Below are 25172 nucleotides of genomic sequence, written 5' to 3' on the forward strand. Positions count from 1 at the left end.
CTGGCTGCTGACCCTTAGCCCCGGGGTCTGCCCAGGGAGAGCTCTGTCTCCCAGAGGGTCAGGGGGCCCCTGTGACCTGCTGCTCCTTACCCACTGTCATCCTGGGCGACCACAGGTCAGGACACCAGACACTACTGAGAGTGACATCTCCTGGATGGGCGGCTGGGGTCTTTGCCTCTGTCCCCACTGGATGATCCCCCCCAGAGACAGAAAATAACCCCACACTGTCCAAGACTGATATTTAAGCTTTGTACTCTGAAATTTTCCTGCTGCCACCTTCTTTGTGAAGCCAGTTTTTCAACAGGGACAATATTCCATGGTGGGGCGGGGGACAACATGGAGTCAGTCAAACCAAGCGGACACACCTGGTCCTCCCAGAGAAACCTGTACTGGGGGGAGAAGAGCCTTTCTCACCTGGCGAAACAGTGAAGATCCCTTGTCCTTATTCTGTGTAAGCAAAAGAAATAATCTGAAGTTAACTCATTAAATTATTTTTGAGGAGTGCGTGGCTCACAGGAAAACTGATTCTGTTTCATGGAATAGAGTGTCACCTGAATTTAAAATTAAAAATGAAGCCACCTGGGATTGTTAAATCACACCGTCTAAATTCCCTTCTTTGACAGCAGAAACAAATAAACCTTTAAAAAAAATAAAAGAAGTGGATCCCTTGTAGTGGATCGGGAGTTTTCCTAGACAACTCACACACCTTAACAAGGAGGAGATTAAAAAGGGCCAACCTCCTGGTTCCCTTTGGCTCAGTTGGTGGATTCACAAGTTTGCACACACAGAGATCCTGCTTGGGGATGAAAGGCTTTCCTTCCTCTTCCATCCAACAGCCCTTGAGAGGTGGTGAGATGCACTGACTCTGGACCCACGGGGAGGGTGGTGTCCAGTTTTCCTAACACAGCTGGGAGGCTCACATTCTGTGGAAAGTGGGAGGAAGGGGGAGGTGAGGCTGAGTGGGGAGCCCTCCCTGAGCAGGGGACGGCAGGTGCATTAGGGAGAGTCCAGCGGCTGCAGCAGACACTTTGGCATGGGCTGTGCACAGTTTCCCTGCAGTGACCTGCCCACTAAATGACCTTTAATGTCGGTCAAGGAGATGTGACACTTACAACCAGTGAGGTTCATATTTACCACATTTAATTTAAGGATCCGCCATGAGCGTGTGTCACCCTTGGAGAGCCAGTGTGGCCACTGGGATTGGAGTGCTGGGCAGAGGGACAAACAGGACAGAGGAATGGCACAGGGCCAAGGTCTAAGCCATCTCATTGGGTGACACCCTCCGTTGGGTATTGTCTGCTGTCAGCCAGGACAGGGGAGTTGGGGAGAAGGAATAGAGGGGGGGGGTGCAGGAGGTGGGTGCAGGAGGGGGTCACGTCCCCAGGACCTGGGGTGGGACTTTCCAGCTGTGGCAGTTGGAAGGGCATCTCTAGGCCTCCCACTCAGGAGAGGGACTTAGGCGTCACCCAGAGAGACACGTGTCCAGGAATCTGGGGACACGTGGTGCTGTCCTATTAGAGGAGAATCCCACTGGACGACCTTACTGACAGCTGAAGGAGAAATCCTGGGGAAAGAGGCTTTGGGATTCACGGCACAGGAGCAAGCACCACATCACAGGGCAGCCTCTCCAAGGACTCACTGTTCTGTGAACCCCACAGCTACTGGAATTCTAGAGCTTCTAAAGGTAAAAAGGATGAAATAATAGAAAGTCTTTACCTGGGTGTGGTTTTATCTCCACCAAGGAAATACGTGTGTGTGTGTGTGTGTGTGTGTGTGTGTGTGTGTATGCTGTGAGTGTGCACATGTGTGTGTGTGTGTGTGTGCACAGGGATGGGGTAGAGTGGGTGCTGGGGGCTGGACCTACATCCATGACTGGAGAGTGCTGTAGCATTTACAGGAGAGACCAGAGAGAAATAATGGACCCCAAGGTTCAGGACAATCCTACCCTACAGGGGACAGCATACCCCAAGTGCCCAGAGTGTCACAGTTGATGCAATCAGAGGCCAAAGCCCTTCCTCTACGTCACTGACACCCAGTGCCCTGTCCACTCAGCTACAGGCTTGGTTTCTGAGTCTCCCCTAGAAGCTCTAGAACCGCCCCCCCACTCTGTCTCTCAGAGCTTGCCGTCCCCCAAGCCCCACCCCAAAGTGTGTCTGTGCATTTCCTGGTCTCTCTTCTGCTCCACCCTGGACACCACGCTCCAGGGGAAGAGGGACGGCTTGGGTACAGCTGGGTCCCCTGCCTCTCAACAGGAAGACCACAAGGCTCAAGTTCCAACACTGTGTGGAGACTTTGCATAGAAAGATCCGCCCAGGCCAAGTGTCCAAGGGACCTCAGCCTGGTTTCTGCCCTTGTTTATCACATCAGAAACACAATTTCATACTTTGTATATATTTTATATAGTAGAACAATATTAACTATATTAAACAACACAGAATGTTTGACATTATCACTAGTGATGTGCCCATTAATATTTTGAAATATTTCAACCAGCTTTATTAATAAATAATTAACTGAATTCCTACTAAATCAACAACACACAGGCTATGTAAAGGTTCAGATATACACATAAATATGAATTAAAATACATTCTTTATATTTTAAATAATAGTTATATGAACTAATTCCTGCAGATGACATTGTGCTATACAAACTATCTACTTCTAACTTATCCTATTTGAACATATGTAACTAAAATTTCTCCTTTTTTGAATGCCACTCAAGATTGGTGGCTTTCCAACAATTTGGTTGTTTGGAAATTGCCTGGAGACACTGTGCATTGGCTCAGCTGCCCCTCAGAGACCAGGGAGGCTGCTCCTGGTCCCATGCACAGCACAGCACCAATCACCAGAAGGTCTGGCCCCACCCTCTACAGTGTCCAGTTGGAGAACCTCCAGGGAGAGTCTTGGAAAGGAAGAACAGGACAATCTCTAGGAGAACAAACCTTCACTATTCCTATTCCTACTCCATGAAACAGGAAGCAACACTTTACTAAGAAATGGGCACGTGGGGCAGAGGCCGCCTCCTTGGTCAGTCTCCTCCCAGGGAGAAGCGGGAGTGGGCGGCCAGGGGTGAGGGGTCAACAGTCTCCTCCAGTGGGGGCTCCTCAGGTGACACAGAGGAAGGTTGGGGAGTGGCAGACCTGTGAGTCCAAGCAGTGGCCAGTCTGCGGGTGGCCAAAGCCTCCCCGTGGGGTAGAGCGGAGTCAGTAGGAGAAGATGGTGACTGTAGGTGAGTATTTGAAGAACAGGCGGCCGTTGGGCCCTCTGGGGGCCGTCAGGGGCTCCATCTGCCTGGCTGGCCTTCGGGGCTCAGGGGGGCTCCTCTGCTGAGGCTGCTGAGCACGGCGGCCAGGCCCGAGGCCCCTGGACTGGGGGGCACCTGCGCCCGGGTCTCCAGCTGCAAGACAGTGTCCTTGGCCAGTGCAGTGCCTGCACCAGGGGACACAGCAGGCACCCACAGGCGAGGGGTGGCTGGGGGGCAGGCCCTGCCTGGGTCTCCTGGGCCCTGGGCCGTCGATTCCTGTCGCAGGGCCCAGCTGGGGCTTGAAGGGCCTGGTCACTCCGTAGCTGATCACAGGCAGGAAAGCAGATGGCCAGGGCTCCGGGGTCTTCGCGGGCTCTGGAACCTCAAGCTCGGGGCTCTCTGGCTTGGCGACTTCGGGCTTGTTGACCTGGAGTTTGCGGATGGGCAGCTTGGTGACCTGGGGCTTTGCGACCTGGGCTTCATGGACCTGGGGCCTCTCAAACTGCAGCTTGGTGTCCTGGGGCTTGGCGACCTGGGGCTTGGTGTCCTGGGGCTTGGTGTCCTGGGCCTTGGCGACCTGGGGCTTGTCCACCTGGGGCTTGGGGACCTCAGGCTCCGGCTTCTCAAACCAGAGAGGACCGTCCACCTTCTTTCTGCCTTTGGGGCTCTGGCTGAGGGCCTGGAGCACGGTGGCCTTGGCGCACGGGTCTGGCATGGGCGCCACGGGAGGGCACTGGTAGCGGGTCCCTGGGCGCTGGGGCGGGTCCATGAGGACTGTGACCAGGCTGCGGGTCCCAGGGCGCCTCTGGGCACCCGGAGGCCGGCGCTTGGTGTGGCCGGGGCCAGGAGCGCTCAGCCCCGCCTTCAGGAGCGGCCAGAGAGGGGGCTTGGGCGCCCCGGGCTGGGCAGCCGCGGGGTCCGCTGGCCTGGGGTCCCCAGTGTGCTCAGTGCGGGGCCCTGTGTGGGTCAGGGCTCGGGAGAGGACAAAGAAGCCCGGGAAGACGAGGGCAGGATGGAAGAGGTTTGGGTCCGGGGGGCAGCGCCGCGGCCTGGGGCGGGCACACCTGGATCCCTGCGCGCAGCAGGACCGTTGGGCGGCCCAGGGGCTGCGCAGGCACCTCTGCAGGCACCTGGCCAGGAAGCCGCCCATGAGAGCGGGGCTGCGGGGGCTGCTGCAGGAGGCGCGGCCGAGGGATCCGACGCCACTGGACACTGAGCGAGTGGCCGTTGGTTTCCAGGCCAGCAGAGCGCGCGGGGGCCCCCCGTGGCTGGAACCCCGCCGCCCGAGGACTCCAGGACGTCACAGCGCGTGCTGTCAAGGCCTGTGCATAGTTTCCCTGCGGTGACCTGCCCACTGAGTGACCCATTTCAAGGATCTGGTTAAAGGAGATGTGATACTGAACATGAATCGGGCTCGTATTTATTATATTTTAGTTTAAGGGTTTGGAGTGAGCGCGTGCTGCCCTTGGAGATCCAGTGTGGCCAGTGGGCTTGGAGTGCAGGGCAGAGGAAATGCCCAGGGCCCCGGTCTAACCCATCTCATTGTCACCACCACCCCGAGGGACAGAATCCTCCCAGTTTCACCCCAAATCTTTACTAAAATAACAACTTCAGGAGCCAAGATGCTCACAGGGCCAGTTATCTTTTGAAAGTCTTTAAAAATCTGTGCTACTGAGAATTCTCCTGCAGGTCATAAAGGTGGTCGTGAAAACTCGACGTTTCGTGTCTGTGTGAATTTTGTCTTGCTCTTTGCTTTTCAATCCCATACCAACTTCAGTCTTTCACTAGAGGGGTAAGAATTTATTTTTGTATACCTCAAGACGGAACCCCTGATTTATTACTGGTGGAAATTGAGAGCAGAATTCCGTCTCCTACACCACGGATCAAGTGTGCCAGGGCTAAAAGACGGACACTGTGCGTGCTCAAAGAAGTCTGAGGTGTGTCTCTGATGGTACGAGAATGTTTCTTCCACTTGGGCATGAAGTTTGCTTTCTTCTCTGTACTAGTCATAAATACTAAAAAAAAAAAAAAAAAAAAAAAAAATCAGATATTCATGCTATTTTTTCCACCATACAAATTGGAACTAATTATTTTTGGCAGGGTACTGGGGATTGAACTCAGGGGCATTCGACCACTGGGCCACATCCTCCGCTCTGTTTTGTATTTTATTTAGAGACAGGGCCTCAATGAGTTGCTTCGTGTCTCACTAAGTTGCGGAGGCTGGCTCTGAACTTGGGATCCTCCTGCCTCAGCCTCCCAAGCGGCTGGGATCGCCGGTGTGTGGCATTGGGTCAGCTGTCCTTTTTTGACATAAACATACACTGATGACCCCGTGACTCAAAGGAAGCACCCACACCCGACCCTGTGCTTGGGGTCTCCCTTTTCGTGGGACCACAAAGGGCTCAGAGATGGTCACTCATCTCCCGGCCCAAGATGGATATGTTTCGTGACGGGAGTCCATTCAGGCTCTAACGAAGAAATCTGCTTCTCATTCTCCCTGTGTCCCAACCGGGTCATACTTTGCAAAACTACAGAAACACGCTAATGAAAGACGAATCTGAGTTCTTTGGGGGAATTCAAAAGGAGCGAGAGGCGTGATTGAGAGCAGATTACGACGCAGCGGCTGTTGGCTCCAGCGGGGAGGGGTTCTGTTTCTTGAGGGTAACGCTGTATGGGAAGAGCAGGGGCTTCCGTGGCACAATTAAAATCCTCCGTGACAGCCTTCCCGTGCCTTCCTACACGCTGCTCCTGCTCAGAGAATTTCACAAGTGTCTTGAGGTCAAGGCGGAGTTGGTACTCTGTGCTCTGCAAGATTCAAGGCAGCCTAGCACTGGTCTGCATAAAATAATAAAAAAAGGGAGGTGTCTTTGCCTTTAATGCATCTGAGGACAATGAGTGATCTTCTAATTGCAGCCATACGTGGATCTGATAAAAACCAACCGTTCTACCACATGCATTCCTCCTGGGTGCTGTGTAAGAGTTTTAGGGGATGCCCAAAGGAGAATCTTGACCTGGAGAAACATGGGGAGAATGTGCAGGTCATTTAAAAATACAGCCATACGACAATCAGCAATGTGTGCATAGCTAAAGCTGCCTGTGGCCACATCCGAACGGAAAAGAGGCTCAGTGTGGCGGAGGGCCACTCCCAAGGGTGGGTGCACAAGAATCACGTTAAAATCGAATCTTGAATGGAAACCGCTTAAAAGGCACCGTCTTCAAATCCCGCATTATCGCTGTGGCAGTGCGTATCCCAAACATCTGGAACCTTTTATGACGAGTAAACAGAAAGCGAGGTGTGCGTGTGATGGGTGTGATGTGCACAGGTCTGCAGGTGAGCCTAGAACTTGAACTTGAGAGTTGCCGTGCAACATGGCAAGCCAACCTGCTGCGGAGCCCCCACACCCCCGGTGTGGAGGCTGGTGGGCAGAGGGAAGGCCTTGCCTTGGCTCCATGGATGGGCCCAGGAAGCAGACAACCAGCCAGAGTGGGTTCCCAGTGAGGCGCAAGGGCCTGAGCTGATGGAAACCAGAGATAGGCTGGGTGGAGGAATGGCAGCCTTGGAAAAACCCATGTGACCCATTGTAGGTCCGCCATGACCCTGCTGCTGCTCCTGCATGAGACCTCCACAGGGAAATTCTGAAGCCGTGAGGGTGATAACAACTGTGTGCTGTTGGCGTGAGTCACCTTGGAGAGGTTTGTGGCCCATTGCCTTGGGACCTGTGGCAGGGCAGCACGTCATGGCCGGGAGAGCTTGGAAGAAGCCAAGATACCAATAACCTAACTTCCTCCCCCTAGGCTCCACCTCTTAAAGGAACCACATCCCCCAATAGCACCATGGGCTGGGGGCCAGGCCTTTAACACACCCACTTCCCAGGCTGTCTCACTGATGCATGCAAATTATAGAACAAGACGGTTAAGGTTGGGAGATCCTTCTTTTCCTCCTAAGCCACTGCTGTCTGCCCCAGGGTTTTTTTTGTGTGTTGCAAATGAGGGGGGGTTTATGTTCACTCTGTGCTCACAGGCTGCCAGACTTCTCCTGCCATCTCACATGGTGATGTGTCACCTCCACCCCAGGCATGCATAATTTTTAATTCTTCCAGTTCGTTCATTTTTGTCATTAAATAAGCATTTATCAGGCAGCAGTTACATTCCAGGCACTGAGCTGAATGATAAGGACACAGAGATAGATTCAGTGCGCCTCTTCATATAATTAAAAGCTCGTGATAAATCACTTGGCTGTATAGGGCTGCGAGGTTACTGTACTTCAGATTATACGGCTTGTCGGCGCCAGGTGATTTACGCTGCAGATCTCACAGGATAATGAAGAGGACCTACAAAACGAGAGCCGTTCTTCCAAACCCGTGGAGATGAATCATTATTTGGCTTTCTGACGTGGTGGGGCAAGATCAGGACGTCCGCCGCCTTCATTTGCTTTCTTTGACCCAACTTCGGAGACAAGTGTTAAAAAATAGAAGAAATAGAATTGCGTTTTTCAAGAGCTACCGGAAACGCAAAAACTATTGCCATTGAAATCAGGAGAAATAATCAGGAAAGGCAATGAAAATATGTCACAAACCAGCAGGGACTGGTAAAGCAAGGTAAGGCAAAATAAAAACTCAGGAAACCACCCATAGAGGGAAGAGCCTAGTGGGAGGTGGAATACTATACACCCAGGTCTGTATACTTAGGGGGTGGCGAGGCCCTAAGTATCATAGCCTGGATGCTCTAAGTGCACAATTGCAGCCACTTAGAAACATCTGCTCATCCCAGGCTGGCTCCTAGGAGAGCCTCGGGGCGTGGCTTGCAGGATTAGCACCAGATACAGAGAGCCAGGTCCGTACCAGGAACACAGCAGATGGGCAAAGATATCTGTTCCCACAGAGATCTCCTTCTGGGGAGACTGCTCACTGTAAGTGTTCCAGATTATTTAAAATCATTATTTTCTTTCACAAAACAACCCTTTTCTTTCATGTTCTTTAGACTGTCAAAGGTGACGCGTTTTGATCTGCATTCCTCTGATTGTTAGAGATGTTGAACGTTTGTTCATATATTTGTTGATGGATTGTATTTCTTCTTCGGTGAAGTGTCTGTTAGGTTCCTTAGTTCGTGTATTGATTGGATTATTTGTGTTTTTTTTTTTTTTGGTGTTGAGTTTTTTTGAGCTCTTGATATATCCTGGAGGTGAGTGTGCTATGCGAGGTGCAGGCGGTAAAGATTTTCTCCCACTCTGCAGGCTCTCTCTTCCTGTTATTGATTGTTTCCTTTGCTGAAAAGAAGCTTTTTAGTTTGAATCCGTTTCATTTATTGACTCCTGATTTTACTTCTTGCGCTTTAGGGGTCTTGTTAAGGAAGTCAGATCCTACTTCTGTAAGATTTCATCTCACTCTATCTATTTAGTGTGTCTCACCAATTTTTTTTTTTGCTTATATTCTTGATAATTATAAGAATGGCCATTATAATTATAATTTTAATGGCAATTATAACTTATAATTTTATAATTAGAATTAGAATTACAAAATTATAAATTTTAGTGAGGATATGGGGAGAAGGTCCGCTCATACATTGCCAGTGGGTCTGCAAATTGGTGCAACCGTTATGGAAGGCAGGATGGAGATTCCTCAGGAAACTGGGAATGGAATCACCATTTGCCCCAGCTCTCCTACTTCTCAGTTTATACCCAAAGGACTTAAAATCAGCATATTATAGTGACACAGCCACAACCATGTTTATAGCAGCTCAATACATCATAGCTAAACTATGGAACCAACCTAGGTGCCCTTCAACAGATAAAGAAAATGTGGTATATATACATGATGAAATATTACTCAGGCGTAAAAAAGGAATGAAATGATGGCATTTGTCGATAAGTGAATGGAGCTGTAGACTATGGTGCTAAGTGAAATAAGCCAATCCCCCTCAAAAACAAAGGGCAAATGTTTTCTCGGATATGCAGATGCTTATTCACAACGGGGAAGAATAGAGTTCCTTTGGCTTAGGCAGAGGGGAGTGAAGGGAGGGGAGGGGTAGGGGGTAGGAAGGGTAATAGAATGAACTGGGCATTATTGTCCTGTGTGCATATATGACCACAGGACCCCTGGGATCCTCCATCATGCACAACCAGAAGAAGGAGAAGTTATTCATGGATCATGTGTCAAAGTGCCTTCTACTCTGATTAATTCTGGAGAACTAATTAGAACAAATAATAATAATCCTAATAAAAGGTGATGAGTTCCCGGTGGGGACAGAGTCAAGCCAGGGAAAGAGGATCCAGAGTGTCAGGACCTGGGCTCAGTTTCCAGGTTGAAGTGTGGAGGTCCGGGTAGCCTTAAAGGAGGATGAGCGTGAGAGCAAGGGTCTGGTAAGCAGGCAGGTATTTGTTACGCATCCTCTTTCTCCCATGGTCCAGAATAACTAGCTCACTCCACCTACCAATGGGTAAGTCCCAAGAAGGTGCAGACTGGGGGTCGTCTCCCATTGTGGATGAATATTATGGGCTGCTTCTCCCCAACCCCTGGGGGCTGCGTCTGGTCACCCCTGCAGGTTATGATGTCAAGGAATTGCAGAACGTTCCTTGGAAGGGGTTTTGGAGAGCGATTGCTCGTCCTGAGGTTGTACACGAGATGCAATGTGGCAAATACTGGGTTATGAACTCCCAATTTTACCCCGTATACAGATTGCAGAATACTGTCCAAAAGCTGGGGTTCTGGCTCAGGGATAGAGCATTTGCCAAGCATGCACAAAGAGCACTCGCCTAGCATGCACAAAGAGCACTCGCCCAGCACGCACAAAGAGCACTCGCCCAGCACGCACAAAGAGCACTCACCTACCATGCACAAAGAGCACTCACCTACCATGCACAAAGAGCACTCACCTACCATGCACAAAGAGCACTCTCCTACCATGCACAAAGAGCACTCTCCTACTATGCACAAAGAGCACTCGCCCAGCATGCACAAAGAGCACTCGCCCAGCATGCACAAAGAGCACTCTCCTACCATGCACAAAGAGCACTCGCCCAGCATGCACAAAGAGCACTCGCCCAGCATGCACAAAGAGCACTCGCCCAGCATGCACAAAGAGCACTCGCCTACCATGCACAAAGAGCACTCGCCTAGCATGCACAAAGAGCACTCGCCCAGCATGCACAAAGAGCACTCGCCCAGCATGCACAAAGAGCACTCGCCCAGCATGCACAAAGAGCACTCGCCCAGCATGCACAAAGAGCACTCGCCTACCATGCACAAAGAGCACTCGCCTAGCATGCACAAAGAGCACTCGCCTACCATGCACAAAGAGCACTAGCCTAGCATGCACAAAGAGGAGTCACCGAGCATGCACAGAGTCCTGGGTTCAAGCTCCAGTACTACGAAAAAAAAAATACTGATACCTAAGACACCCAATCCAATTAAGCAAAATGCCTTGTGGCTCGGACATAGATATCCTGGTTTTCCAGTTGTATCATTCTCGTTTGCCTCCTTTGACTTGGACTCAATGAAGACAAAAGTCCTCCCCACCCCCTTACCAGGGGCGCTCCCTGAATTGGTTGTGAATTTTGACATAGAAGAGAAGCTGGCTACGTGTTCCAGGGTCGGGTTAGACAATTCAATCAAAGCAGCGGAAGATTCTCCAAGGCCAGATGGGGGTGGGACTTCCCACTCGCGGGTTTCTATCCTGGCCCTGTTTCAAACGTGCCCCCAGGTGCCCAAGCACAGATGCCACGTCTGGACCACGGATGGATCTAAGGCAGGCCATGTGACGGTGACAGTTTGCCCGACTGGTGACCCTCCTTTATGTCTCCCACTGTGTCCACCCTTGGTCCCCAGGTCAGCTGGGGAGTTGGGATGTTGTCCGTCTCATGAGGATCCTCTAGCAAATAGCTCTCCGAGTCTCCCCCTGAGCCGTTCCCTGTCTCCGGCTTTTTAGCTTCTAATTTCTTCGCCTGTGAGATATTGTTTGACCAGGGAGTCGAGACAGCTCTGCAAAGCAATTACGTTCTCCGGATCAACACTTTCCGGTCACCTAAACATTACTTTTTTGTACCTTGTTGTCCCCAAGAATGATATTTGATCACTAAGTAATTATTCATCTCTGACTTAGCAACGGGAAAAAATGTCATTTTGACTAATGTTTTCGACAAATGATATATTTGATATTGCTGCACAACAGCTGGACTTTTTGTAACTGGTTAAATAAATATAGAATAAACATAGATACTCTGATAGAATAGAGATTCTGATAAACATAGAAGAAACAGAGAGTAGGGCACTGTTATTTTTACCTCATTTTTTGAATTTCAACAATATGGGCCGAGCGCAGTGACTCACACCTGTAATCCCAGAGGCTCAGGAGGCTGAGGCTGGAGGATCGTGAGTTCAAAGCCAGCCTCAGCAAAAGCAAGGCCTTGAACAACCCAGTGAGACCCTGTCCCTAAATAAAATACAAAATACGGCTGAGGATGGGGCTCAGTGGTCGGATGCCCCCGAGTTCAATCCTTGGTACCCCCTCCCCCACAAAAATATTTCAAGAACATGTAATTGTGTAGATTATAATTCACGATCTTTCATATTGTCTCTTTTCCTTGTCATTTCTAAATTGGAAAAGAAAATATACAACTTGTAATGAGTTTGAGGCAAATTGTGCCATAACTAGTCTTTTTTCTTTCTTTCTTTCTTTGCACTGGGAATCGAACCCAGGGATGATTCACCACGGAGCCAAATCCTCAGATTTATCATTTTTTAATTTTTGAGATAGGGCCTCGCTAAGTTGCTCAGGGTTTCGGTAAGTTGCTGAGGCTAGCCTCCAACTTGTGATCCTCCTGCCTCAGCCTCCCAAATTTCTGGTATTACAGGGGTGCACCACCATGCCCTGTCAGTATATTGTCTTTAAGTGGCTAAAGTAAGGCTTGAAAAGTAAGTAACAATAAATAAAAAATGTTACTGGTCCAAGACCAGCACGCACACAAAAACGTCAAGTGTCTGAGAACCTGGATCACGCACACATTTTGCAACAGTGAAACGTTCAGGTTCATACTGTTGGCTGTCCCTGCTCCAGGCAGTTCCAACTCCACACTTCAAAAAACAATATGCTGACAGTTCCTATAGAAAACGACTTAAAAAATAAAGGCAAATGCTCCCCGACCTGACGGACTCCATCTACGTTGATGTGTGCAGAGGGGCTTAGGCAGACTTCGAGTGAGCCTCATGCAACAGGCTACTCTATCCGCTTTCTAATGCAAGTTTTCTGCACAACCTCATGCAGACGCATTGCCCACCCAGGCCTCCTCATCGGTGCTTCTTGGTCAATCACCTCCCCCTGTACAAGGGGGTCACCGTGCCATATGCAATCCGTGGCAGGATTTTTTTATATTTATTCTCTTTAATCAGCTTTTTTTTTTTTACTGCTGTGACTCAAAGACCCGACCAGAGCAACTCTAGAGGAGGAAGAGTCGATTTGGGGGCTCACGGTTTCAGAGGTCTCAGTCCATGGACAGCAGGCTCCGTTCCTCGGGGCTCGAGGGGAGGCAGGACATCACGGCGGGAGAGGGTGGAGGTAGGAAGCAGGTCACGTGACGGTCAGCAAGCAGAGAGAGAGACTCCACTCTCCAGATACAAAATATAGAGACCCAACGCCATGCCCCAGTGCCCACCTCCTCCAGCCACACCCAGTTACCACTCAGCTAATCCCTAGAAAGGGATCAATTCACTTATTGGGTTAAGACCCTCATAACCCAATCAGTTCTCCCCTAAAACTTCTTCACTGTCTCACACATGAGCTCTTGGGGGACATCTCACATGCAAACCGTAACGTCTGCGAGTGTGTTATTCGGGTTTTTCATTAGGACATACGTCTCCCAGTGATTTCGAAAGCTGGAAGATACTTGGTTACGTGACTGCCTTAGTGTTCCCGTGTCAGTGGTCCTTCTGCCGGTCTCAGGGTCTTGCTAACGTGAGCTGTGCAGCTATGAATTCGTTTGTGGTTTCTACGTGAATCGAGCAATATGGCCACCTGGGCCGCCCAGGCGTGGAACTGAGAGATGGTGGGCTAAGTGAATAGCTGCTGTCTTGAGGTGTAGTCCGACTGTTCTGCAGAATCACATCATGCATCAACGCCCCTTTAGCAAACTTATAAGCCACCCTGTGGAGGATCACGTTCTCCAAGAAGGCTTTTAATTTCCAGCCCAAAGTGAGCTTGGTACATTTTAGGATACAGTCAAACGTGTAAAAGCGCATCAACTTACGCTGAAATAGCAGAAAGGCTCACCTTATCGGAGGTATTTTTTTTTTTCTGACCACCAGTCATCCCAACACTTTGTCAGCTGTGCATTGGGTGAGAATGTATTTCCCTCGTCGTAATTACTTGTCTCCTTTAAGATGTCTTTTTGGACGAAGGAAAGAAGAAATAAAAACTCCAATTTTGGACAAAATATACTGTCTTGCATGATGGGTTCCTGACCATTCTTGCACAAAACCTTAGCACTAGCCGAGCGAGGTGGCGCACTCCTGTCATCCCAGTGTGGCTCCGGGAGGCTGAGGCAGGAGGATCGCAAGTTCAAAGCCAGCCTCTACCAAAGTGAGGCTGCAAGCAACTCAGGGAGACCCTGTCTCTAAAGAAAATGCAAAATAGGGCTGCATCTTCATTTTCATATGGTCCAATACATCCAAAGCCCAAACACCCCCCCCCCCTCTCTCTTTTCTCTCTGGATTTCTCAAAGTCACTGCATTCTGCATTTTACTGGGGAGATGGTATTTCTCTGGTACGGCCATCATCCTTGAAATAACCTCTCATTTGCTTCCTTGTGTCAGATAACGGTTTGAGAATCTCCTTCCTCATTTCTCCAGGGTTTTTCTGACTCAACCCTGTCATTTAAGGCTTTGTGTATGAGGCTCTTTGGTCGGGTGGTGGGGGGGAGGGACCTACAGGGTCCAGTTTGTGGGACTCTAAGGGCAGGTGCTGGGGCTCACAGGCCTGCCCTGTACCGCCCCCTGCTGGCGGGTACAGCCCGGGTTGTGGGCATGACACCAGCCAAATTGCATTCTGGGTGCGGGGTGGTGCACGGCCTGCTGTCACTGGTTTGCAGACCTTGGAAACGTCTGCTAACTGTCCCACTGTTGGTAAACGCCTGTGCCCTTCTTCCAAACCCTCTGAGTAAAAGTTATAGGTGAAACACTATTAGGAAACCAAAAAGCAAGACAGTAACTAACAAAGGCAACGAGGTTGCAGACTGGAGAGGGAGTGAATGTGTGTGAGTCCCAGACCCAGGCGAAGAGTTTGCTGGACAACTATCAGAAGTGGCTTTGAGACAGGTACAGTGTGAACTCCAGATGGAGACAGAGACGGGAACAGGGAGATGCATTAAAATGCAATGGTCACAATGATAACAAACCCAAAGAGAGGCTCTCAACCCCTGAGCCCCGTCCCCAGCCCTATTTTGCCTTTTATTTAGAGACAGGGTCTCACTGAGTTGCTTGCGGCCTCACTTTGGTAGAGGCTGGCTTGGAACTCGCGATCCTCCCGCCTCAGCCTCCCCGAGCCACACTGGGATGACAGGAGTGCGCCACCTCGCTCGGCTAGTGCTAAGGTTTGGTGCAAGAATGGTCGGGAACCCTTCATGCAAGAGGGTATATTTGTTGAAAGCCAAGATGATAGATAAGTCACGTGCAAAGAGGAGAGGAGGACATCTCAAGACCTCAGAGAAGCCAAAGTTTATGGGCGGCTCACGTTTTCAGAGGTCTGTGAACGTTGTGTTGATCTGGCACCGTTGGGCCTTCCTTGTGGACCGTTGGTGCTCTCAACTCAGACCTTTAGGCAGACCGTCTCAAAGTAATCCTGGGGGTGTGCCTCGATGGCGCTCTCTGTTTCACAAAGGGAAGGTACTGAAACCCAGAGACGACAAGGAATTGGCGGAGACGGCTCAGCCTGGCTTGGGTGTGTGTCTGCCTGTATGATTGCTCTCAGCTGAACGTTTCCCCAGCACAGTCCTCTCATATATAAAGATCATTACGGTATAAATATCAAGATGCTGAAAGTAAATCCCTTGTGGATGAAGACCATCTGATCTCTTGTTCATTGTCCAGAACGGGAGCTACTAATTGTGTGAAGGAAGGGGAAAAAGATCACTCTTGAACCCACAGCCATCCCTCCGCTTAAAGTCTTTTTTGAGCGGGAAAGTTGTTACAATGTTACCAAATACCTTCTTCAGATGAGGCAAGATTCAGAGAGACTTTAGGAAAAATAGTCCCTTGAGGGATCTCTGCCGAAAGACCAGGGGCATCCCTTTTGGTATCTTCGATACCTGACTGTCACACGTTGCTAAGAAAAAAAAAAAAAAGAACATTGTGACATGGGTGGTCTCTGAAACTCAGGGTCCAAGTTTCGTGGAAATAAGAGATGGATATTCCCACAAAACAAGGAGAAGCCGAACAGAAGGGAAGGAAACACGATTTTTGACTCCTGAGTCCTTGTGACACCCAATATCCAGCCACAGAGCAGAATAGTCTCCAGCTGGTTCCAATCAGCCACCATAGAAAATGCTGGGTGTAAACCAAAATGTGTGTGTGTGTGTGGTGTGTTTGATGATTTGCATCCTAAGGGAGCTTTGCAGCCCCTGTGGATTTGGAAGAGGAAGCTATTAACTCATGCCTCGGTGATTTCATTCACAGATCCTGCTCACGTGGTCCTGGAGTAGCACGGGGCCTCTCTGAAGTTCTCCAGTGAGTGCATTTCCTCAGTTTCTGGATCATTATGTTCCCTAACAAGGTCAAGATTGTCGGCTACTTTTTTTTTTTTTTTTTTTAACCCTGCTTCACCTGGCAAACTTTATTCCTGCGTTCTCCTATTTTGCAAAGCCCTAAGAAGCTTGCAAAGCTCGAGCTGTTCTGGACTGAAGCTCTCAGACAGATATTCACCGACTGTTTGCCGCTGCTCACTGAATTGCATGGTACAGTTTGCAAAGTGGGTTGGAACTAGGGGAACAAAAAAAAAAAATTGCTGGGAGGAAGTGCTACTTTTCCCAACTTTGATCAGGGTGACTTACCTACGTGAGAAAGCGCCCCTAATTTTAAATGCACCCTGGAAGTCATTAAGTTGTTATTAAGTGAAGACAGGGCATGATTGTCCTGGTCAGAGTGGACCGGTTCCTTTGCGTTGCATTTCACCTGTCCGGCCAGCGTGTGGCGCTGTCTCCTATTAAAAGCCGCTCTTGACCTTGCAAACCTTCTCTCCAAATCTCCTGGTATTTGTGCAGCTCAGTGTAAATTTCAAGGGGCTTGAAGACATCAGAGCCGAAAAACCCACTTAAGACTTTGAACAGAACACGGTTTCAATCATTCTCGAGAGCACCCGTCGCTTTCTTTCCATATTCAAGAACGAAACTGCACAATAAAGACATGCTCCATGGAGTTCTGTTAGAGGACAAAGCTAAGAAATTCGCAGAATTTGGGGCACGAACTTCACTGAAAACTGTATCCTGCTTTTCACTTGAAAACAAGCTACTCAGAAGTGAGAAGTGCATTTTTTTTTTTTAGTTCGTCATATCATTTAAGATTTTGTTCCAATTCCGTAAGTTTCTTAAAATTCATTTACGCCTCTCCAAATGTTTGCTTGGGGGTACGCCAGGAATATTTTGGTCTGGTCAAGAACAGAAAATATGCAAGTTATTTTTCATATTCTAAACGGCTCCCCGTGCATTTGACTATTAAATAGCATTTCATTTGTGACGATTGGCATGCTTTTCCTGCTCTGTCTACAGCTCATACACAAGGTCAGACATAGCAGCTCTGACAGCCTTATGGTTGCTTCTGCAAGTTGCAATCATTGGAATTTGAGTAAAAATTTAGAATTTGAGTGAAATTAGTTGATTTCCTCGTCATTGATTTTACAGGCATCTGATATCCTTGGAAGCTACCTGATTTCAGAAACACAACCGCCCTTCCTTGGTCCAGCCTAGGCTGAGCAAAGCACTAAAAATACCAGATGTCACCACATGTGTTAAAAGTGACAAATTCCCCCCCCCCCCCCGTGAGGCGCTGGGAGGGGAAACAGCCCTCCTGCATGGAACTCTGAAACATGGGACCGTGCATTCCAATAAAGTTGCATGTTTTAGTAATCATTTTAGTCACACCTGCAGCCAGGTGTCCACCGGGAGTCCCAAGTTTGCCTAGAATATGCTTCTGGTCTCACTGCAGAACAAGCTCCAAGATAAATTTAACACCAACTGACAGTTGAGCAGGTGGATAAGGTCAGGAGAGAAATTCTTGAACAGTAGTCAGAGTTTGAAACCACAGGATTTGACAATCCTTGGTATCTTTTTTTTTTTTTTCAAGAAAAGTTTAAAACATCTTTAAAATATTCTCTAAAGTGCAAAAAGAACCATGCATTTCTGACCATTTGTAAAAAATCTTAATAGACATCCAGGTAATTAATAAAAAAAATGAGACCCTTTCACTGGGCTGTGATTACACTTTTATAATCTTGTTAAAGGGAAAACTATGTTTTGTGATAAGATTATCCCCACAGAGAGCATCCAGCCTTGCAAGGTGATAAAAGAAAGCAGATGATTGACAGCGAGTGCGTGTTCCTTCGTGAGAACTAGAGTATATATTCAGTGATCCTATGTAAAAAGCTAATCACCGTTTGCCAAATGATTCAGCGGTCCTTTGGGAACCAGTTGGGTTCAGTACCCTAGAAGCACATCCCACTCTTTCCTGAAATCATATGGTAAAAGATGCAAATCTGACATTTCCTCTGCAGTTTTTCACTGTACCCTGGACTTCCCACGTCACAGTTTCATCTCTCTCCTAGGAGCTCTCTTCTACATCACCCAAGCTCTTGGATCTAAGACCTTAGCCCGTGGACCTCTTAGATCACCCAAGATCCAAGGTGTCCTTGAATCCCCCAATCGAAAGCTGAGCCCAAGTAAGGGAGCTGCATCTGAAGAAGGAGCAAAGACCCAGGCTGTACTACCAAATTCCAAGCAAACTTGAGGAGCTTCATTCTTGCCCTTTGCAATTTTGCATTTGCTGACTTGAACTGCAGTTGCCCAGAGAAGACCCATGATGATGCATCATCGGTAGAGACAATGAGAGGGGAAAATAAACCTCACTTCTGTGTTCCCCCTACTCCTGTCACTGATCCCTTAGGACAATCTGCTTGCAACTCATAAATGCTGTCCGACTCAAGTCTCTGTTTTTCTCCAGTTAAAAATGGCTTCTGACTGGGCATGGTGGTGCACGCCTCTCATCCCAGAGGCTTGGGAGGCTGAGGCAGGAGGATCGCAAGTTCAAAGCCAGCCTCCGCCAAAGTGAGGCCCTAAGCAAGTCAGTGAGACTACAACAACTAGATTTTAACTGCTTCCTCATTTTACTAGGATGCTTTGCTTTGAAAAGGAATTTCAAACTGCCATGAAAATAAATAATTTCAGAAAGGCCTGCAGCACACAGAAGATGTCGGTGATAGTTCTAAAGGAAAAGAGCAACAGAACCAAGTAGTATTTCAACCTACGCCTTATAAGGTGGCCCTATATGTTGGAGCTGGCGTTTTCTGTTCAAAGGACTACGTGTTCTCCTTGTGGCTTATTAGGAAATGCATTCATTCATAGAAATGAGTCTGGTGTGGAACCCACAGAAGGTAACCTACACCTTGCTCTTAAAACTAGACAGTGATTCCTTCGAACATCTAGAAGCTGTTTTTAAAAGCTCCGTGGGTTGTCCTTGTGATCGCGCTTTCTGGGATACAAATCTCATGATTTGACATGCAAAAATCATAAATCAGAATTACCATAAGAAAATGGGGGTGCACCAAATAGGCTTGCCGTCACCATGACCAGGTATTTGCTTCACTTTTAAACACAAACGCTAGGGAAGGATTCCCCTGTGGTTTTTGGAGAGCTTTTCGTAATTTGAGCTCATGGCTAAATTTTTCGGTTTCCGGCCCCAAGTATATAACATTGCTGAGGCCAAAACCTACAGGTGGGACAGTTTCTGTAACTTGTGAGGCCGCTTATAAAACGAAAGTTCCCAGAAACTTGTTAAAAATCATAGGTTCACAGCAGCGAGAACAAAACGTTCCACCAAGTGCACATTCTTCTAGGAGTGAGATTTGGCACAGTTGCACACGTTGCACACCCACAAAGACACCGTTGGTTAACTGTAGAGTGGAAATGGGCAGCGCACAGGCCAGTGCTGGGGATTGGGGGGTGATCCCCTGTAAAGTCTGTGCGCAAAGGGGAATCAGGCTTTCTGATGTTATCTTTGAGCACCTCCCCGTCTGGTCTGAGCTGTGTGGTGCTGGTAACGCCCGGTTCCACAAGTGCCCTTCTGTGTGGGAATGTGGGGATGTCAGAGCCCAGGAATGTCAATCAGTCACTCCACATTCCGACAGGAGTGTGTGTGTGTGTGTGTGTGTGTGTGTGTGTGTGTGTGTGTGTCACAGTCTTCTACCTGCCAGGAGGAGGCTGTCCAATCCTGGTGGAGCTCAGAGAAGGTTCAAGCTTTCTTACAGGTTGTGGGTGATCAGTGCCTGTGTCCACTGGCTTTGGCCAGGTCCTGGCCGGGGACAGAGAGAGAGAAGTCCTGAGGCCAAAGAGCCCCAGAAGGGGTCACCCACGATGGGGGCAGCAGCTTCAAAGCCTAGGAAGCTCTGGGCCAACCCATGAGGAAGGGAGTTGGGGAATTCTGCTTTGCCTAACTCGCTCACAGGGAGTGTGACACACACCCCCTGCCCCCGGGTGGGCTCCCTCCTCTGAGGGGTACTGACCTCTGCTGGGCCAAGGGCGAAGTCTCCACCCCGGGTGGGAGATAGCAATTTAGGGGCCATCTGTCACCCCTCCTGGGCACTTCTGAGGCCCCCAGGCGACCCGTCCCTGCTCCCAAAGGGAGACCCTCCCCTTCCACGCCCTGGCCAGCTCCCACCTGCCTCTGTTTGTCCTGCTGCTGGGGAGACAGGGGGTCAGGACGGTGTCCCTGCGGACTGTGGCGGTCCCTGCAGGGGGGACCCACCACGCGGAGACCCCGCGGCACCGGGGAGCGCTCCGCGTGGCCCTGCCGGGGGCGCCCGGTTCAGGGGGGACCCCCAGACCTGCGCACGGCCCCGGGCCCGGCCCCCCTGTCACTCACTGCGCTCGCAGCCAATGGCGCGGCGGCCTGTCACCCTCACCCCGCCCCCCGCGGGGGACGGCAGGGCGGTCGCGGAGGGCGGTCGCGGAGGGCGGGCGGGCGCGGGGCTGGAGTTGGAGGCTTCAACTTTCCCGGCGGCTGGCGGCGGCCGCGAGGTCCCCGGCGCCGAGCTGGGAGCCACGGCCAGCGCCCGGCGCCCGCGACCCGCAGCCATGGAGCCCGGGGCGCCCGGCGCCGCCCTGACCCTCTGCCTCTGGCTGGCGGCCTGCGGGGGCGGCCTGGCGCCGAGCCCCGGAGCCGCGGCCGCGCGGCGGCTGGACGAGTCGCTGTCCGCGGGGAGCGTCCAGGGCGCCCGCTGCGCCGCCCGCTGCCTCAGCCTCCAGATCACGCGCATCTCCGCCTTGGTCCAGCACTTCCAGGTACCGGGGGCCCCTCGCCCTCCCGGGGTCCTCCCCGCGGTGCGCGCGGCGGCTGGGGACGCACCGGGGCGCGCGACCCCCAGGGTGGGCGGCGCGCAAAGTTGTCGCGCAGCTCCGGAGCGGGTCCGTGCACCCGGGAGCTGGGACCGGCCTCTCCAAGTGGAAACCCGCTGCGTCTTTCCTCCACGGTCTCCCTGCCACTGGGGAGCGCGGGGCCATTTCCTTGGTGTGCGTGTGCGCGTGCGTGCGTGTGTGTGTGTGCGTGTGTGTGTGTGTGTGAGCGAGGAGTTCTGTGGGTTCCGAGTGTGGGTGTGTGGATCTGCTGGTTTCCCAGGGCTTGCACGCGCGCGCCCACTCGGGCGGGGTGGCGAGTCCGGCAAACTCCGGGTGGCTTCGGGGCCCCGGGAGCTGCCCGCCCAGAACGAGTCCCGGGGCCGCGCCCGGCTGCCGCAGGTGCCCGCGGGCGGACACTGGGGTCGGCGCTGAACTCCGGGCGTTAAAGCCCCGCGAGCGCAGAGCTCGCCGCCTTCCCTTCCTGCGCCCAGGGTGGGCATCCGGGCCAGGCCGTGTGCCCCGGGGTGAGAGTACGAGGTGTACCGTGGCTGCGCCTTTGGGACCTCCAGAGGTTCTAGGTCTTGCTGAGGACTAGTTTCAGAGAATGGGGAACTTAGCAGGGCCGCGTTTGGATGCTCCGGGACGAATCCCGGGGTCAGAGTATCCACCAGCGCATGGAGATTCTTCCACCTGGAGGGTGGAGGAGTGTGTGTGTGTGTGTGTGTGTGTGTGTGTGTGTGTGTGTGTAGACACTGTCGGCGCCGCCGGTGGCTGTTGAGGGGACCCTGCACCGTGCCTAGGACCCCGCAGGACCTGCGCAGCATTCCCGGTGCCGGTGGGCGCGCGCGAGCGAGCGGCTCCGGGACTCGCCTCTCCCTGCCGAGCTGAGCTCTGGAACCATCCTCTCACACGCCCTGCTTCTTGTCTCTCCCTCTCCTTCTCGCCTCTCCCTTTAGCTGCCCACCTGTTCCAGGCTCCCAACTTCCAGCCCCAGGGACAAAGGCGGAGGGCAGTCACTGACTGCAGGTTCCCAACTGGGGGCAGGGATTGGAAGCCGAGCGCTCTGCTCTTGCAGTGTGCGCCCCTCCTGCAGGGTTGGAGGGGTGACTCCAAAGAGAGGGGGTTTGGGCAGCCGATGGTGGGGTGTGAGGGTGATCTTCCGTAGACCTGGCATGTCCTTCCTGACAGTTCTGCCCAAGAGCAGGTCACGGAGAGCTCAAAGTTGGCACCTGCAGGGGCCCAATCCACCTGTGCAGTTCGTGGAGTGTGCACTTCTGTTTGTTCTAAGTCAGAGAAGCAATGTCCAGAGACTTGGAGACGCTCCTCCTGGGTCCCCAGGTGGGTGGGGAGGAAACCCTAGCACCCAGCGCACCCCGAAGCCGGTGACATTACAGGGATCTCCTGGAGGGCACCTGCTCCCCAGGCACCTGGTTCCAAACCACCCGGGGCCAACCCTGAAAGTCACTCTCCTGAGAAGATGCCAAGCTATTGTTTCAACAAGAAGGCAACGTGGAACAAAAAAGGAGCAGCGCATTCCCAGGGAAGAAGAGAATCTGTTTTTTTTCCCCCACCTCCTTCTTTTTTACTGAATTGTCAGTCAACGTAATTTATTTGTTTTACAGTTGCAGCGGCTACAGAAGCGGTTTCCATGAAGCCAAGTCCCGTGAAAAGGGTTTTCTTGTGGTCTCTTGGCTTGATTTCTCTTCCCAAGAAAAACTGCTGACAGAGTACCCGTTGCCAGACAATCCCAATTACATTTTAATTAGCTGGGGGTAAAATAAGCTGCAAATTACTCAGTTAGGACTTAATAACGGCTGGGGATTTTTGTAATTAATTGCAAAGCCATTGGTGGAGGCTTTAACCCTACCCTAGGAATACCTAGCGGATTTGTTTAGATGGCAGGCAGTCAGTCTTTGCAAGATTTGGAAAGGGGCCCCCTCCCCCACCACCCCTACCTTTAAAACCAAAACCCCCAGGAAGGACAGTGGACGGGTCATTCTGGGTCCATGCACAACCCTGCATGGGGTATTTATTAATGGGTAAAAAGGGTGGTCTTAGAAGGTCCCATTCCTGTGACTCATCACCTCCCAGGAGTGAGCCCCGTGCAGAAAGCCCTTTCATGAGCAGGTACTTGCTCCCATGATTTGCGGGGTGGTGCAAAGCTTCCTTTTTTTAAAAGATGGAAAAAGACTTGCTTTGAACCTGGATGACAGCCAGGTGTGGGGAGTCCCCCGTGTGAGCGCTACCTGCACGCATCAGGGTAGAGAATTTTGATAGACAGTGGCTGGCAGCCAAGAGACATTTACAAGTTAAAGGATGGGTGGGAAGTGCCCTGTGCATCTTTGTATTGTGCAGTAGTGATTCCACAGGCCAATGTCAGGGCCTGTCACCTGTGTGCCGAATCACCAGAGGTGCAGAGTTTGCATGTCCAGACTCACCCCTGGGGGGAGACTTGCGATGGCCAGAAGGACAAGCAAGTTGGAAAGGTTGGGAGGAGGAAGCAGAGCCTCCTGCAAAGGCTTCTGGGTATGCAGGAGGGTTGCACAGGAACTTGGGCACACACTTGTGTGCAAAGATATGGTGCTGGCGGGGACTCCTCTCTGCCAGCTGCATTGTCCTCTAGCCTGGCAGGAAATGGCCACTTCCCCTTCCTATGACCAAATGCCCTTGCCCTCAGCCGACGGGCCACCCCAAGTGTGTTGCCCAAGCTACCTATTGGATTTGCGAGCTGCCTGGGTCAGGGTTGGGTGGGCAAGCACCTTGTCCCTGCTGAGTTTTGCTACCAACCTGAACTGGGGAGAGACCGTACCGTACCGTGGGACAGTGTGCAGCATGCGCACCCAGCCCTGGCCCTCCCTGCACCTGCACCATACCCGGTCCCCGCAGCAGGCACAGCTGGAGCCGTCACAGGAGAAAGGAGACCGGCGGGGCCCGGGGATACCAGGGGATGTTGGAATTCACAGGGAGGACTTGCCCTGGACAGGTGAGGGGACAGGAGAATATGACAGGTGATGGGAGGCTTCAAGCCACCAGTGTGTACATCACAAACTCACAAGCAACACGTGCACTCAAAGAAAAAAATTATTAAGAGTTTCCATAGGACAACATCCGAGCAGGGCGGGTACTGGGGATTGAACCCAGGGGTGCTTTACCACTGAGTACAGGCCTTGCCAAGTTGCCGAGGACAGCCTTGAACTTGCAGTCCTCCTGCCTCAGCCTCCCAAGTGGCTGGGGTCTCAGGGGTGCGCCACCCCCATGCCTGGTGTAAACCATCATGTTTTGAATCCATGTTTGTCCTTGGACTGACTTAAAAGTCCACCTTGTTTTGACGGTAATGGAACATCTTTAAAAAATAGTAGAAAATATGCTGATTGACTTGTTCATTTCTTTGGTGGCACATCGATTGTACGGTTTTATATATTGGATTAAATGTGACATAATACATGCAGCCTGTGCGCACTTGGGGCCCGAATCACAAAGTTAATGTTGTCACTGTGCCCAGGACTACACACCTGTCATCCCAGTGACTCGGGAGGCTGAGGTAGAAGGATCATAAGGGTGAGACCAGGAGAACTTGTTTCAAAATCAAAAATTAAAAAAGGGCTGGGGGTATAGCAGTGGTAAAGCATCCCTGGGTTTAATTCCCAGTACCGAAACAAACAGATTTTTTTTAAAAAGTTAATGTTGTGATGAAAGTATTTCCACGTTTAAAAGCGACTCAGCGATAGAGCATGTGCCTAGCCCACGTGAAGCCCTGTGTCTGAAACCCAGCGCTCAAACCGAAACCAAACAAAAAACAAGCGAGCAAACCAACAAACAACCCCCCCCCCCCGTTTTCCCAGAGCCATGGTACATGCCTATCATTGCAGCAACTCAGGAGGCTGAGGCAGGAGGATGACAAGTTGGAGGCCAGCCTCTGCAACTTAGTGAGACCCTGAAATCAATCCCTAGTACCAAAAGTAGGGGGGGCCTACCTTAGTGACAAATCTGAAGGTTTCTCTCCTTATTCAAAGCAATCCCCCAGATTTCATGATGAGCCTTTGTGGTATGGTTGAGGGAGTGAGTGTGAAACTGTAGGGTTTGGGAGACATGTCCCAGACTTCACAGCAGCACGACGAGGTCCCCCATTTCTGTTCGTAGCTAATGGCTGTTCCCTTTAGGAGACTCACCTTTGGTGGGTGGGCGCCATCTTGCCAGCAAGCAGAAGCAGACTGTCCCCTTTAGGAGGCCACACCACCGCCATCATTACGGGGGTACAAGGGGAGCCCCCACTGCAATCAAGTCTGCAGTAGAATCTGTGCTCCAAGGCACTGCGTGGGAGCTGGCTCTTGCTGGTCTCCAG

The 25172-nt window shown here is 51.1% G+C and overlaps 2 protein-coding genes across 2 annotated transcripts in view; one reads left to right on the forward strand and one right to left on the reverse strand.

Moving 5' to 3' along the window:
- Positions 1 to 2457: 2457 nt before the first annotated feature.
- LOC144371801 (uncharacterized) lies at positions 2458 to 21021 on the reverse strand. Its single transcript, XM_078035152.1, has 2 exons — positions 20841 to 21021; positions 2458 to 5261 (listed from the first exon to the last, which is right to left on the reverse strand). The coding sequence occupies exon 2, from the start codon at positions 4394 to 4396 to the stop codon at positions 3206 to 3208; it is 1191 nt and encodes a 396-aa protein (XP_077891278.1). The 5' UTR covers positions 4397 to 5261; positions 20841 to 21021; the 3' UTR covers positions 2458 to 3205.
- Positions 20466 to 25172, forward strand: part of Anos1 (anosmin 1) — a 102808-nt gene continuing 98101 nt past the window's right edge. The window contains exon 1 of the mRNA XM_078035151.1: positions 20466 to 20776. Coding sequence (XP_077891277.1) covers positions 20570 to 20776 — 207 coding nt within the window. The 5' untranslated portion in view covers positions 20466 to 20569. The remainder of the gene's footprint in view (positions 20777 to 25172) is intronic.

This window comes from Ictidomys tridecemlineatus, chromosome X, assembly GCF_052094955.1.
Source record: "Ictidomys tridecemlineatus isolate mIctTri1 chromosome X, mIctTri1.hap1, whole genome shotgun sequence".
NCBI classification, from domain to species: Eukaryota; Metazoa; Chordata; class Mammalia; order Rodentia; family Sciuridae; genus Ictidomys; species Ictidomys tridecemlineatus.

What these genes read in the sequence shown, in the direction of transcription:
- LOC144371801 (XM_078035152.1), bottom strand. Translation starts at nt 4,396, where the DNA reads ATGGGCGGCTTCCTGGCCAGGTGCCTGCAGAGGTGCCTGCGCAGCCCC.